Source organism: Manis pentadactyla, chromosome 14 (assembly GCF_030020395.1).
Source record: "Manis pentadactyla isolate mManPen7 chromosome 14, mManPen7.hap1, whole genome shotgun sequence".
Classification (NCBI taxonomy): domain Eukaryota; kingdom Metazoa; phylum Chordata; class Mammalia; order Pholidota; family Manidae; genus Manis; species Manis pentadactyla.
Window position 1 is genome coordinate 7,591,062 of NC_080032.1, and position 14,142 is coordinate 7,605,203.

A 14,142-nucleotide genomic window follows, 5' to 3' on the forward strand; every position below is an offset into this window, starting at 1 on the left:
GAGTGCAGGGCGCAACCAGACCTCTAGGTCTTCCTTCTTAACGTCTCCAAGTGAGTTAAACTCCTTTGCTTTTGGAGAAACCATTCAAATGACCATTATGTCCTCAAAATTTTCCCAATTTAAGGTTTTAAAAATAAAAATGGGTCTTTCAGTTGATGTATACATTTAAAGACTGGTGGGTTTTTACTTGTTTCTGAGATCTTGCCAAATCAATGGTGTAGCTTAAAATCAGGAGTGTCTTAGAATTCAGGAAATATGGTCATTTGTTTTGTACCCAATAGAAATTCCGGTTTGAGGTTTGATGTTGGGGCTTCGAAACTGCCAGAGTTGTTATCTGGCATCATTTAAAGGAACACAGAAATTGAGTGTGTTGCCCTGTGTATCTGCAGTTGGAAGAATGGGGATTCTGAGGCCCTGCAGTTAGATCTTATCAATAAAGGCAGCCTGGAGGGTTGAGATGTCAGGTGGGCCTGTATTTAATCACATGGTAATTCTCTGGAAACTGGTGGTCTCAGGCAAAAGGCTTGCCCTCTGTGAGCCTCAGTTTTCTCATCTGCTCAATGGGAGGGATTGAATCAGATAGCATCTCCACCCAAAACTGCCCAAACTTTCTGCTGACTCAGTGTGGGCACCCCTTTTTGTTTAGTTAGAAGGCTCATCCCCTGACTTGTACAAGCAAGTGCTTTGTATGTCTTGGGAGACAGCATGTCTTGGGATGCCTGGGCCTTTGGTTTCCACCACCTGGGTGTTTGAGGGTTGCCTGGAGACATGTATCTGTCAGTTTGTAAATTACCTGATCTAAAGGTGTGGTTTCTGCTTTTCTCCTACAGAAAGGGAAAAGGGAGTGTTGTTGTGCCCTGGTTCTGCCTCCAGGTGGTGAGGGTTAGTGGCCAGAGGGGGATGACCTTTGTCTGTGTATTGAGGGGGCTAGTCCGCCCCAAGCTGTCATCCCTCCTCAGCTATTCAGCTCTAACTCTGCTCTCAGGCCTTCGCAGTTCCCCAGATGAAACGCACTGAAGAAGAGGACCTGCCCTTTTGTGTCTCAGAGGCCTCTGCTCTGCCCCTCCCTCTGCTCACCAACCAGTAAAAGTCACAGCAGCGCATTTCCTTCCTTCAGAGAGGATCGAGGCCTGGGCTGAGCTCAAGCCCCACCAAGTCCTGTTCCTCCCAGTGCCTGAGTGCCTCCGACCCTGCACTCCTTTCTGAGAGAGTAGGCAGGACTGTGTGTGCTCTTGGCTAGGATCTAACTTGGATTTGGGTCTGGGTTTTTCCACTGATTTGCTATTTGACTCTGGCAAGATACCTGTCCTGAGTATCACCTCTTGATAATGTCAAGTACTTTTTAAAATTGAAAATAAAAAGGCACACACACAAAAAAAAGAAATGAAGAAGATCCATAATCCACCACTTGAAAAATAATTTTAAGAAGAGAGTCTTAAATGTTTAAAGAGGTGTACACATAAATTTTTTCGTTGTTATTTCCTTAACAGTATTGCTCTGTAGGCTAAATAAGAAAGCTTATGTAGAATACCCAGCCTACAAAGGCTAGTTCCACTTTCTCTTTGCCCCTCACAGTTATGTGAAGTCCTGAATTCCCAGGGACTCACTCCTTGGAGGAAGCCCACTTGAAGTGCCTCTGGCTAAGCCAGGGATTCTGCGCCAGCCTGCATCAGCTGCTTTGGTGCCCATCTGCCTGCTGGGGTGGGTCTCCATGCTGAGGTGCTTTCCCACTGGCTCTAGTGGGCATTCAGAGTTCAGCTGCACATCCGTGCTGTGAGGGTCGGGACTTTGCTCTAGTCACAGGAATGTTTCCCCACAGCCTGCTCAGAGCCCCTGGCCTTAGGACAATGCCAGCATAGCTGTGATAGCAGCTTGGTTAGCAGATGTACAAATACAGTGATATTTAATGGGCTTTGAAGTGTATGTAGGATTTCAATAGGTAGAAACAACTTGGAAGACCTGTTCTAGCAAAGGGACTGGCATGAGCAGAGGTCAAGATGTGGGAAAGGGCCAGGGCGTAATGGGAGAAATTATGAGCAAATAGTTTTTCTGGAGTGAAGAAGTGAACATGTCATTTCTATACTTGATTAGCTATTTTTTCCATACAATTCCTCACCTGGTATGCAGGCCGTCCACTGAGACTTATTATCAAGACAGACCCAGGATGGGAATGCTGAGCTCTCGTGCACAGATGCAGGCACTCAGGCCTCTGGCCCAGAAAGGCACGGTGATCCCTGACCCCTTGACACACTGAGGGAATGGACACCTGAACTTGGTTTCTCTCTAGCCTATGCTTTCCAGGGAGGGTACAGTGTTCCCTCCCATCTATGTTAGGATGTTCATGAGTTAGCAGCCCCAAAGGGAACAGCAGGGATGGAGGGCAGGGGGGGAATGGAGGCCTGACCTGGCTGGCAGCTGGGGCCTCAGCCAGGGCCTTTGCTTCTCTTGGCACTTCTGATGGACCCTGCCCTCTGCTCCACAGGCTGGAGGAAGTCCCTCTGGAGGTGCTGAGGCAGAGGGAGTCCAAGTGGCTGGACATGCTCAACAACTGGGACAAATGGATGGCCAAGAAGCACAAAAAGGTGAGGGGCCTGGCCTTGGGAGGAAAAGGAAGAAGAGGGAGGAACTGTACTACCAGCTTGGAGGAGCAGGAGCTTCTCCAACTGCCAGCCACCTTAGGTGTCCCCATCTGTTAGCTCTGAAATGTGAATGGCAGCTGGCCGGAGGGCAGGGCCCAGCCTTCACTTGGTCCTCCCAGATGACTTTAGACTCACACAGAACTTTTTCCTGGAGTCAAACTGCAAAGCTGCTCTTAGGCAAAAGCCCTTAGGCAACTTTCCTCCAGCCCTCCTGGGAGAAGTCCTAATTGCTACTTACCACCTATCAGGGAGGGCTCTATAATACTACTAAGGGCTAATGTATGTTGGACACTTGCAGCGCGCTGGGCACCTGACTCAGATAATCCTTACAACACCCTGACGAGGTTGGTAGTAGTCATACCCCTACTTAATGGATGACCTGTAGAATCGAGATTTGAATCTAGGCAGTGTAACTCTTGAGCCTGCACTCCTCACCACCACCATAAGGGGCCTTCTTCACCCTCTAGATACATTTGATGAGTTTCCTCTTGCCTCCTGACCAAAGAAAAAAGAAAAAAAAGTATCTCACAGTTTAATGGTTTTATAAAAAAGAAAATACCTAGTAGTTCTTTTCTAGTCGGGCTGTCTTTCATCACTGGCTCTATCCCCCTGTAGGAATGCCACTGTGTGTGTGTTGATGCCTTTGGCCACCATGGCAGTATCTAGTTACTCTCCGGCCTACAAGAGGCCTGTCCAGAGATTCACAGCTGGGGTCTTCTGCACAAGTTCCCAGTGCAGAGTGAACCTGCTGGCATGCTGGCATCAGCTGACCCATAGGTTTGGTCCAGGCTGGCACAGCTGGCTGCAGGGCCTAGCAGAAAGCTCAGGATTGAAGTCAGGGACCAGCATGGGCCCAGCCGCACTGCCCTCCTCTCTTCATGCCCTTAAATGGCTGTGTGACTTTGGGTCCCTTCACCCTCTCAGCCTCAGTTTCCTTGGTTGAGTGTGAATGACAGACAGTTCTACTGAGAGGCTACCGTGAGCCAATGAATGTAAAGCCCTGTGCCCATGGGAGAAGCAGCACACCCAGGCCTGGGATGTTTTTTGCTGGTATGAGCTTTGGGGTATTTATTTTTGCTTACTAGAAAATCTTTCTCTTTCTCTTTTTAAAAATATTTTTTAAGCTAGCTGTTCCTTGACTACTTCCTGCCCAACTTGGGGTCTATTTTCCTGCCTTCTTACCCCTTCAGGCCCTTACCCTGAGCTTCAGCTCTCTCTTCATTGTCTGTGGTAACTAGTGGCTGGCAGGGAAGTGGCTCGGGCCTTTTTGCCCCAGCCTCCCTTGCAGATGGGGATTCCAAAGGGAAGCACTGGGGAGCTCCTCTCAGCAGAGCAGCCGGTACCGCTTCCTCTTCTTTGCTTCCTTGGCACAGTGGTTACAGACTGAGGGCTACCCCTGCCCAGCAGTGGCCACACTGGAGGCTGCGCCCACCCTACCCGGCTGACTCTTCTGCTCTGCTCTTACCACCTCAGCTGTGGTCACATGGCCCTGGGAACTCTTTCTGCCTGGCTGCACAGGCTTGGGCTCTCCCCGTAGTCAGGAAGTCATGGCACAGGAAGGACCTTACCTGTTACAGGAAGTGGGTCCAGACCCAACACTTCTGGATTTATCCTGAATTCCCAGGAGCTGGGCCAGGCCCTGCAGGGAGACAGGTCTCTGACTGGAATGCTGATTTACCCCACAGGGCTCTGCTCAAACTGGCCCTGCCCTCTCTCAGTTCACTAGGCAGGCTGTGGCCTCATTCGACTGTCATCAGAACTTTCCTTTTCCCAGGCGTTGCCTTAGAGAACCCTAATCCCTGTGCTTTCTGTTTGCTGAGCACTTTCTCTGGCTTTATCCTTGCTGACCGTCATCACTGGCTCTTCTCTAAGGCCTGTTGGTGGAGATTGCTGTCTCCAGCAGCTCTGTGCTGAGGAGGGTTCCAAAGGCCAGGGTGGGAAAGGCTGGCTGTTGGCTGTGCTCCTGGCTCGCCATTCCCACCTCCCCAGTCCCAGGCCTGAGAATGGGGCCTCTTTGAGAACCTTAGTGGACTGAAGGTATCCCTGGGCTCCCCTGGGGCAGGCCCAGGAAGACAGGAGGCCGTGATGATATAGGGGTGACTCAAGCTGAGCTTGGCCCTGGGGGGAGCCTGAAGGGCCTGTGACTATGCTCCATCCCTTTGCCAAAGCCTGCCCAGACCGAGTGGCTTCCTTAAGGAGACCGCTGTCCCACAGTAGCAGGAAACTGTTCCCAGAGTCTGGGGTATTTCCCTTATGCTCCCTTCCTCTCCCCCTTTGCCAGCAGTCCTGGAAGCTTAAGCTTGGCTCCCAGGACCAGCCACTGTGCTCTTCCCCCACTGTCTTCAGCTTGTCTGCCCATCTCCTTCCTGGTTCTTGACTCTCTCTGACCCTTGGAAAGTTTTCTCTTGTTTGTACTGGTCATCAGGAAGGCTGGGCCTTCTGTTCTTTTTCCTCTGAGAGCTTTCCGTGGGATTATTTGAGGGGGTTTCCAGGTGAGGGGAAGTTAGGTGCGAGTCCAAGGCCCCGGGGCTTGTGTGTCAGGCATCCTCCTGGGATGGATGGGTAGAGAGGAAGCCATCATTTACTGAGCATAGACTGTGTGTCAGACCCCATGGTAGGTATGTTTTTTCCCCTTTTCGAATAGAATCCTAGCTATTATCATTCTGATCTTATTATTGATTAGAGTTGATTGGCTCAAGGTCAGTGAGGGATTCAAACTCATATCCAGGTACTGTTCCCACTGTCCTGAGCAACTGTCTCCAGTTTCAGGCCAGGCTGCCTAGTGCGGAGGCAGAGAGGAGTGTCATTGGCCAGGCTCCCAAACCCCATTTTATAGGAGTGGTGCCTCTGCTTTTGCCCTCACCCCCATTGGTCCTTGGCCTTGAGGTCAAGGAGGATGATCTGGGCAGCTGCCTCAGAGCCTTATCCTGCCACCATCCCAGGTGTGTGTGCCCCCCTGTCAAGCTCCCAGAGACCAGGAAGTGGGAAGTTTATGAGGCTGGGTCCTTCCAGCTTGTGTAGTGTAGCTAAGACATAGTGGGGTCCCTGAGTGTGACCTTAATATTTTCCTACTCTTTGCTTCAGTTTCTCCATTTGTAAAAGACATGATAGGTTTTCAAACTGGCTTTTGGTAGTGGAAGCCTTTTTCTGATAAAGACAACAAACATTTGAATTAAACACTAGCTGTGGGTTATGAGCTACCCCAAATGCCTTCTCCCTTACCCCTCCCAGTCTGAGGGGTGGTGAAGACCTGTACCATTTTAGTAAGGGCTGGGATCAGGACTGTCACCCAGACCAGCTGCTTCTGCCCTAATTGTGAGAGCTCAGAGTCAGGGAGAGCTAAAGAGAGGGAATTATTGAACAAAACAAAATAACCAAGCAGATTATTGACCGTTGGGATCAGCTCCCATCTTCCTTCTGAGTGCTGCTGAGATCTCTCTGCTCTAGGCTGCCTGTGTCCTGCCACATGGCTGCTTAAACAGACACCCCCACGAAAGTGCCCAGGTTGTGTCTTTGAGCACATTCTGGGTCATCCCTGCGGCTACAGCTGTGCCCACACTGTGGAGATCTCTCCCTGGCATCACATGGGGCTCCTCCAACTTGAATGGTTCCATTTTGATTCAGAAAATGGTAATGGGGATTCAGAATTTGGAGACAGACCTCAGGGATACTTTTTTGTGCCACTGGACCAGGGCACCTGAGGATTCTGCCATCACCTGGTGGCAGCATATCTAACTGCAGTCATACTCTGCCCCCCAATCATAGGCTCTGCTTTGTAGCAACATTAGGAAAGTCCTCCTCTCTCCCCTTTTCTGCTCTTGCTAATGTGAGCATTGAAGGCCTGCCAGGCACCTTGAAGGCAGAGGGGCTGGGCTGGCATGCAGCCTCTGGAGGAGCTGCCTGGGTGTATGCATGGGCACAGCCCTCTTTTTGACTTTCAGATTCGTCTGCGGTGCCAGAAAGGCATCCCGCCTTCTCTGCGGGGCCGTGCTTGGCAGTACCTGTCGGGAGGCAAGGTGAAGCTCCAGCAGAACCCTGGAAAGTTTGACGTGAGTTGCCTTCCTTCACGCTGCCAGCCCTTCCACATCTTTTGACATCCTCCCCATGGTAGTGATCGCCAGCAGCACGAGTGACCAAGGGGGCCACCCAGCCAGTGCCCGATTGGTCAGGCTGTGACTCCAGGGGCCTCTGCTCATCTGCAGCTCCAGCACTGGGCATGAACAGATTTGCCAGCCCCCATTCCAGCTTTTTCTCTTGACATCACCCAGGTTGGCTTTCTTGGGCTCAGTGGGCCCCCTCCCAGCTCTTGGTTATCAGGAGGGGACACCCAGACTCCCATGACTTCTGTGGGCCCTGTGCTCTGGCCTTTGGGGGCCCACAACAGAGCCACAGCACTCTCAACACCTCTGACCCCTATCCTCTATTCTTTCTCCTGCCTCATCCAAGCTGGCCATACACAGTTCACCTGTGTTGCTTGGGATTCTCAGTCCTCAGGGTGGAAAGCCTAACCAGTATACCTAGGGCTTAGAAGCCAGTCAGTGGCCAGAGAGGGTGCCCACTGCAGCCATGCTTTTGCCTCCCTACCCCCGTCCCTACCTGCTGCCCCTCCCCCATTCATGAGGCTTCGTGGGGCCTACCTGGGCTGGGCAGCTCTTCCAGCGTGCTCCCTGAGGGAACTATGGGAGGCAGTTGGCTCCCCTGGGGTTGCCCCGGCTTACCTGTCAGACCTAGCCCCAGGCATCAGGGTTTCTCCCAGGCTCTTGGGACTGGTGACAGGCAATGAGACAGAGCTGCCAGTCATCAGCTCTTTGCTGACATACTTCATGCTTCAGTGAACACTCCTGCCTGCCAAACCTGTTCCCTGAGAGGTGTGGGTGGGGCAGGGCAGCCTAGCGTTTCTTGTTGTGAGAGCTGTTTGCTGGCAGCCCGTGGCCCTGGGGGATAGCTGTGGGGATGGTGTGTTGGCTGGGAGTAGCCCTGAATCTGGCGATTGGACTGTCCCAACACCAGGCCCGACTTGAGCAGCCTCTTGACCCCAGAGTCTTTCTCCCATCCTGGCTTACCTCTGTGGGAACTTGAAGGTTGCTTGTGGGAGGAGACAGATTTGCCAAGAAAGGCATTCTAGATGTTCTGAAGCTGAGTGGTGGGTCACTGAGGAAGTCCTGGGGGCCAGAACAGTGTTTCTCAAGTACACCTGGAAGAACTTTGTGGGTAACATGGAGGAAGTGGCCAGGGATGAAGAGCTCCCTCTGGCTGCTGTGGGCATAAGAGCCCAGAGGCAAGGGTACAGTCACAGGGCTGGTGGGGCAGCAAATATGTATTCTTCTGCTCCCCTGGAGATGCAAATGGCTAACCCCAACCTCAGCTGCCAGGGCAGGTTCTGTACCTGCTGCTGGCTCTGTCTTCTGTGCTTGCCACCTTCCCCTTCTTCCTTGGGCAGGGCAGGGCCTTCTGTCCTTTTCTTACCTGGTTTTCTTTGCTGGTTTTACCTCATGGTGGCACCAGTGCCTTCAGGCTCTGACCGGGACTGTGGTAGCTACGTCAGCTGCCCATATCTGCTTTTGACTCGCAGAGCCCCTTCTCCCCACAGGCCCTTCAGCTACACCTTTTCCTTTCTCCCCTACCCATGTGTGGTCAAACACCTTGAGCTGCTGAGGTACCATGCAAGCACATCCTAGGAACGTTTTGGGTTCTCAGGTTCCCCCCTCACCAGAGCCCTCAGGAGAATTCGTGGGACCCGCCCTCCCTTTCTGACAAAAGCACACCTGCATTATACTCATAGTATCCAGCCCTGGGCCTCACTTGGGGTCTTCATAGGACACACACAGGCCCCCATCTTGAGGGTATGTGAGGCTCTAGAGGTTGCACACCCACCCTTTCAGCTGTGTGCCTGCTCAAGCACCCTCAGTGGAGGTGCCCGGCCCCTCCCTCTGTGCTGCAGCCTTGAGCACTCCACCAGCTTCTTCTCGCAGTACTAATTTTCTCATGTCAAGTTAACTGGGACCCTAGCTCAGTGCTGGGACACCCCCATTAGGAGGAGGGGGAGCAAGAGGGAAAGTGGCTTGTATGAAGCCATCTGCCCATCAGGGCTAGAGCCTGGATCGACACCCACTGGTGTGTTTGCTGCGGACCTGGCCTTGCCAGGGGCTCGCCTGGCACTGCCCAGCCCTGCAGGCAACACGTACTTAGTCTGCTTCCCTGCTCAACCCTCTGAGTTTCCTTTTTATTGATTTTTTCTTTCTTTTTTTTTAAACTTGAGGTATGAATTTGCATAGAGTAAAATACATAGATCTTAAGTATGCAGTTCAGTGTTTTGACAAATAATACACAACCATGTAACCAACATTTCAAATGTCCAAGAAATGATTTTTCTTTGTGTGGTACTCTGTTTTTATAAATAGTATTCATGCTAAAATGCTCACAGAAGTTAAAGAAAAGAGTAAAACGTTGAAACCCCTGCCCCCAGAGATGAGTCTGAGGTTAGTGGTTTGACAAATGCCACTTCCTCAGCGCTCTGGGTGGTCACACATTCTCTCCCTGAGAGGTGATGCTGCCAGCACAGGAGGCAGCTACAGAGGAGTTGGGGTCGGCAGCTCTTAGTCAGCCTGGCCTCCAGCCCAAGCTCCACCATTTTTCTAGCCATGAGGACTTGGGCAAGTGCCTTTTTCTTTTCTTTTCTTTTCTTTTTTTTTCCTGTTAACTGATTTTTTTTGAAATATCATTGATAACACAATCTTATATTAGTTTCATGTATACAACACAGTGGTTCAACAGTTACCCATATTAAATCCTCACCCCAACTAGTGCAGCTACTATTTGTCAACATAGGAAGATGTTACAGAATCACTGACTATATTCCCATGCTGTACTACTACCCCCATGACCAGTCTACATTATGTTTGGAAATTTTTGTGCCCCTTTATCCCTCTTTCCCTCCCCACCCATTTACCCCAAACCCCTCCCCCATGGTAATCACCAGTCACTTCTCAGTGTCTATGAGTCTACTGCTGTTTTGTTCCTTCCGTTTTGCTTTATTTTCATATTCCACAAATAAGTGAGATCATACGATATTTGTCTTTCTCCACCTGGCTTATTTCACTGAGCATAATACCCTCTAGATCCATCCATGTTGCTGGCAAATGGCAGGATTTCTTTTCTTTTTATGGCTGAATAATATTCCATTGTGTATATGTACCACATCTTCTTTATCCATTCATCTATTGATAGACATTTAAGTTGCCTCCATATCTTGGCTCTTGTAAAGAATGCAGCAGTAAACACAGGGGTACATATATCTTTTTGGGTTTGTGATTCTGTTTTCTTTGGGTAAATTTCTAGAACAAGTGCCTTTTCTTTGACCCTCAGAGTCCTCATCTGTGAACAATATAATAACAAGAAGAAGGACTTGTCATTTGGGGTTGAGGAAGAGTCAGTGAGGCCGATGGGTGATGCAGAGCCGTGCTAACAGGTGGTAGCTCTTGCTTTGATAGTAGCCTTCCATCTTAAGGATGTGACTGACAAGTTATTGAAGTGAGTCCTGAAGAAAATGTCTACAGGTTATTTCCAGCCATAGTTATTTCCAGCTATGATAGACACTGGCCCACAGAGAGTTCTCCTGGAGCCAGGATCACCTCTCGGAGCTTCCAGAACCCTCCCCCCTCACCTCTTTGCCCCTACCCAGGCTTCCTACCTGGGCTTCCTCACCTGTCCTCAGGAGGGCCCAGTCCATGATGGGATTGGGTGGGCACTGCCCCTGGTGGGGGGCTCTCCAATGCCTGGGAGAGTTGTATTCTCCTAGCTATCCCTAACTCCTAATAATAGGCTGTTGACCTTGCTTCCAGGAGCTGGACATGTCCCCTGGAGACCCTAAATGGCTGGATGTGATTGAGCGTGACCTGCACCGGCAGTTCCCTTTCCATGAGATGTTTGTGTCCCGGGGGGGCCACGGGTAAGTAGGCTGGGCCTTCTGGGCTGAGGTGGCGCTAGGTCTGTCCCTGGAACAGAAAACATAAAATGAATTTGGGGTTATTTCAGGGGCCCAGAAGTTGGGGGACCCAAACTCCACTGTTAGAGTGTCCCTTCTTTGGTTTGAGTCTGATGGGTCCTCTTGCCTCTGGGGCAGCTTTCATCATTTATTCCCCAGAGTGCCAGAGTTTGGCTATCCCTGTCCTGGAAGCAGGTTTTGGTGGGGAGAAAGAGGGTTAGAGAGAGGTGGGTGGGCAGAGGGTAAGCAGGAAGGGAGAGAGATGGTGGGCCAGGCAGGGAACCAAGACAGACACCTGGGACAAAGCTGGCCCGGCCGAGGGGCCACAGCTGCTGAGTGAGGGGCCCACACTTCCCGCCCTGACGCTTCCTTACTCTGTGTCTGTCATCCTGCCTGGCCCTGCCCCTGCTCTCCCTGTGAGCCTCTACCCTCACCTGTCACATGCTTCCTCCTCTGCTCATGTGAGAGCCTGCTTGCTACAGTGGGACACTGACCCCTTGCTGACTGCAGTCGGGTCACATTCCCTCTCCAAGGAAGCACATATTCTGAGACAGGTCCAGTTTTGTGGGGCACAGATGAGGGAGTGGGCAGCACAGCCACACCTGTCATCCCTCCCACTTGGCCTCTCCACAGCCAGCAGGACCTGCTCCGTGTGCTGAAGGCCTACACTCTGTACCGGCCTGAGGAAGGCTACTGCCAGGCCCAGGCGCCTGTGGCTGCCGTCCTGCTCATGCACATGCCTGCTGAGGTGCCCCCGGCCCCCGGTGGGCGGACGGGCGGGCAGGTGGGCCAGTGGGTGGGAGCACCCGGCAGCAAGACCTTACCTCTGTCTTACCCACAGCAAGCCTTCTGGTGCTTGGTGCAGATCTGTGAGAAGTACCTGCCTGGCTACTACAGTGAGAAACTGGTGAGTGCTTGCAGGCCTGGGACCTGCCCTAGGCCGGATGCTGTTTGTGGCCTCTCCAGATCTTTCTTCCACAGCCACTCCTGCCCCAGCTCAAGACCTTCCCAGTCTCCTGTTGCTTTCGCCTCAAGGCCCAAGGCCTGCCAGGGTCAGGTCTCCAGGCTCAGTGTCATGGGTTCCACATGTGCCTTTATCTCTGCCTCCAGTCATCTGGCTGCTTGGTGGGATCACAGTTCCTCCTGTGCACCAAGTTCCTGTCTCGTCCTTGGCATAGGCTTAAACTCTGCCTGCTTCTTTCCCCTAATAATCCCTCCTTTCCCTCAGCTTTTAGCCTGTGGGGAGCTTTCCTTGATCCTGACAGGTAGGACCTCTGGCACATGCTCACCGGAATTCCCTTTCCTGCCGTGGTCTGGGCATTTAGCCCCCCTCTCTATCCCCCAAGTCTCTTTGCTCCTGTGAGTCATGTCTGCCTGCCCCCTTTCACTGCCCTCTCCATGAGGGGACCAACTTGTCTGGTTTGCTCAACATTGTATCCCAGCACCAAGCATGATGTTGGCACTCTGGAGGTAGTAGGTGCCTAAGGATCAAATCAAGGCCTGCCTGGTGCTGGGGGCCAGGGTGTAGTCTGTGCCCTGGCTGCTGTGGGCCTGCAGTCATGGCCACATGGCCTCACTGTTCCCCCAGGAGGCAATCCAGCTGGACGGGGAGATCCTCTTCTCGCTGCTGCAGAAGGTGTCGCCTGTCGCCCACAAACACCTCAGCCGGCAGAAGATTGACCCACTACTGTACATGACAGAGTGGTTCATGTGTGCCTTCGCCCGAACCCTACCCTGGAGCTCGGTGCTGCGTGTCTGGGACATGTTCTTCTGTGAAGGTACTGGACTGGGCTCAAGGAAGCACTCCTGCCTCCAGCCCAGTCCACTGGGGGCCTCTATTTCCAGAGAAACTCCCGAAAGGCCCCCTTGCACTCACTGCCCCCCCATCCTGTGCAGGCGTCAAGATCATCTTCCGGGTGGGGCTGGTGCTGCTGAAGCACGCACTGGGCTCCCCCGAGAAGCTCAAAGCCTGCCAGGGCCAGTACGAGACTATCGAGCGCCTGCGGAGCCTCAGCCCCAAGGTCATGCAGGAGGCCTTCCTGGTCCAGGAGGTAAGGCCCATACCTCCTCCTAGCTCCTGGGAGGGAGGGGGAGACATGGGGGCCCTTTGGAGAGGGGCCTGGTAACATTCTGCCCCCAAGAGTAGGTCACCAGTACCAGGCCTGGTGCTCAGCAGCCCAGGATGGTGCGGGTAGACCTCATCCTCCTGTCCGAATGAGAAGAGGTGGGCACAGAGAGGCTTGGGTTTGCAGGGCCTTCCCTGTTCTCAACCACTTGGGAATGAAAGGAGCTTCAACCTGTCACCCCGTTTTCCTTCCTGGCACCACATCCATGACCTTGGCTTTATTTTCCCTTTTTTCTTTCTTTTGTGGATTTTTGTCTTAGGGGCTGTAATTAGGTGACAAATTATTAGGCGGGTGGATTCATGAGTTGTGGGCAGCTTTTATCTCTGATGCAGTGGGTCTCAAGCACCTGATTCGCCTGGCACTCAGCTCCAGGACTTGTGACCACCTGCGGGACCAGACCACCATCCTTCCTAGGGTCAGCCTTTAGTGGCCAAGACTGGCAGACACTGAGGAAGAGCAGGGACCCAGGCTGGGAGGCAGAAGGGGAAGGTTCTTCTTGGTGCCCACCTACCTATCACCACTCCCACAGGTGGTGGAGTTGCCAGTGACAGAGCGCCAGATTGAGCGTGAGCACCTCCTCCAGCTGCGGCGCTGGCAGGAGACCCGGGGTGAGCTGCAGTGCTGCTCCCCGCCCAGGTTGCATGGTGCCAAGGCCATCCTGGAAGCAGAGCCAGGCCCTCGGCCCACCCTGCAACCCTCCCCATCAGTCCGCCTGCCCCCTGATGCCCGCCTCCCCGGCTCCAAAGGCAAGCTCAAGCTGCCCAAGCAGATTCAGAAAGAGCAGAAGGAGCAGCAGAAACAGGCGAAGGAGAGAGGGCAGCTGGACAAGCCTCCAACCCCAAATCAAGCCAACATGGCAACTGCTGCAGGAGATGCTTGTGCCCCACAGGACATGCCCCCAAAGGATCTAGCCCCCGAGGATCCAGCCCCCCAGGACTCAGCTACCCAGGACTCAGCCCACCGCTGCTCCCAGGAGAGTCTGACGTCCCAGGAGAGTGAGGACACCTACTTGTAACTCCAGCAGCTCATGCTTCTGGGACAGGGTCTCCACCCAGCAGCTACACGGTTCATGGACTGATGCTCCAGGACCTGCCCACCCTTGATGAGTTCACTGCTGCCTGGGTGCTGGGGGGTAGAGAGTCTGGCTGGCCCAGCACAGATTCTGCCTGAGCCTCCTTATTTATTTTCTCCAGAGTGGAGGTCGGGCTAGCCCAGCTGGGACAGGCAGAAGTGAGGGCCAATGAGCAGGGCCTCCCTCAGCCCCCTCCTCCCGGGGGTATGCTCCCAGGGCCAGGGTACTATGTGAGGGGAGAGGGTGGGGTGAGGGGTGGGGTGCTCTTTGTATAAAATAGAAACATGATTTTGTACAGAAATAAACAGGTTTGTGTAGAGA

The 14,142-nt window shown here is 52.8% G+C and overlaps 1 protein-coding gene across 6 annotated transcripts in view; it reads left to right on the forward strand.

Moving 5' to 3' along the window:
• The window catches only part of TBC1D10A (TBC1 domain family member 10A), a 29,591-nt gene extending 15,449 nt beyond the window's left edge, over positions 1 to 14,142 (forward strand). For 2 of the 6 annotated variants that reach the window (XM_036908795.2, XM_036908797.2), the window contains 8 exons: positions 2,483 to 2,582; positions 6,581 to 6,688; positions 10,481 to 10,587; positions 11,257 to 11,371; positions 11,465 to 11,530; positions 12,212 to 12,401; positions 12,520 to 12,674; positions 13,279 to 14,142. In XM_036908795.2, coding sequence (XP_036764690.1) covers positions 2,483 to 2,582; positions 6,581 to 6,688; positions 10,481 to 10,587; positions 11,257 to 11,371; positions 11,465 to 11,530; positions 12,212 to 12,401; positions 12,520 to 12,674; positions 13,279 to 13,764 — 1,327 coding nt within the window. In that variant the 3' untranslated portion in view covers positions 13,765 to 14,142. Of the gene's footprint in view, positions 1 to 1,575; positions 1,702 to 2,482; positions 2,583 to 6,580; positions 6,689 to 10,480; positions 10,588 to 11,256; positions 11,372 to 11,464; positions 11,531 to 12,211; positions 12,402 to 12,519; positions 12,675 to 13,278 lie in introns of all 6 variants that reach the window. The other 4 variants (XM_036908796.2, XM_057491925.1, XM_036908798.2 and 1 more) reach the window with 3 other exon arrangements.